This window comes from Penaeus monodon, chromosome 15, assembly GCF_015228065.2.
Source record: "Penaeus monodon isolate SGIC_2016 chromosome 15, NSTDA_Pmon_1, whole genome shotgun sequence".
Classification (NCBI taxonomy): domain Eukaryota; kingdom Metazoa; phylum Arthropoda; class Malacostraca; order Decapoda; family Penaeidae; genus Penaeus; species Penaeus monodon.
The window spans coordinates 47,576,409-47,577,029 of NC_051400.1; the positions used below are offsets into that span (position 1 = coordinate 47,576,409).

At 35.3% G+C, this 621-nt stretch overlaps 1 protein-coding gene across 6 annotated transcripts in view; it reads right to left on the reverse strand.

Annotated features, from left to right (window-relative positions):
- LOC119582071 (vacuolar protein sorting-associated protein 13-like) overlaps positions 1–621 on the reverse strand; it is a 48,363-nt gene that overhangs the window by 29,186 nt on the left and 18,556 nt on the right. For all 6 annotated transcript variants that reach the window (XM_037930315.1, XM_037930316.1, XM_037930314.1 and 3 more), the window contains one exon: positions 60–214. In XM_037930315.1, the coding sequence (XP_037786243.1) occupies positions 60–214 (155 nt within the window). The remainder of the gene's footprint in view (positions 1–59; positions 215–621) is intronic.

A 621-nucleotide genomic window follows, 5' to 3' on the forward strand; every position in this document is an offset into this window, starting at 1 on the left:
ACACACAATGATTCCTTCAAACTTCAGTATAAAGAATGAGTAATAGATAAGTGAAGCACCTTCTGTCTCTTGAAATCCTTGGCCTTGGGAGCTGCCAAAGGAGGAGGTGAAGGCTCCTGGGGTTTCTGCGGCAGGTTGTCCGTGAAAAACCTCTGGATTCTCAGCAGGTATGGAAGATGCAGAAGCAACACAAAGCCAGAAATCCTCATGTCAACTGAAAAGAAAAAAAAAATTGTTGATCGCCTGAATAGTCTGTCATTATATCTAATTTTCTAAATATAGTAAATTTTTCCCTTATTGCAGAATAATACAAGAATTAATTAGACTAATCTTACTTTAACATCATGCTATGTTTCCTTCCTTTCTATCCTTTCAATTCTCTTGTAAAAATGATCCAACCATAAATTACTTATCTATATCTCTAGACTATATCATAATGCTTCAATCTATGAAGCCCAAGGGAGAAATACACAGGTACATGAAGCAGACAATAAATGTAGTTAGTTACAAATCTAACCATTTTGTAATGAAGAACAATTATGACAATTTTGCCACAAATGAAAAGTGGCTTTCTTATACCACAAAACAAAAAGATATACACACTACCGGACCATACTGGCA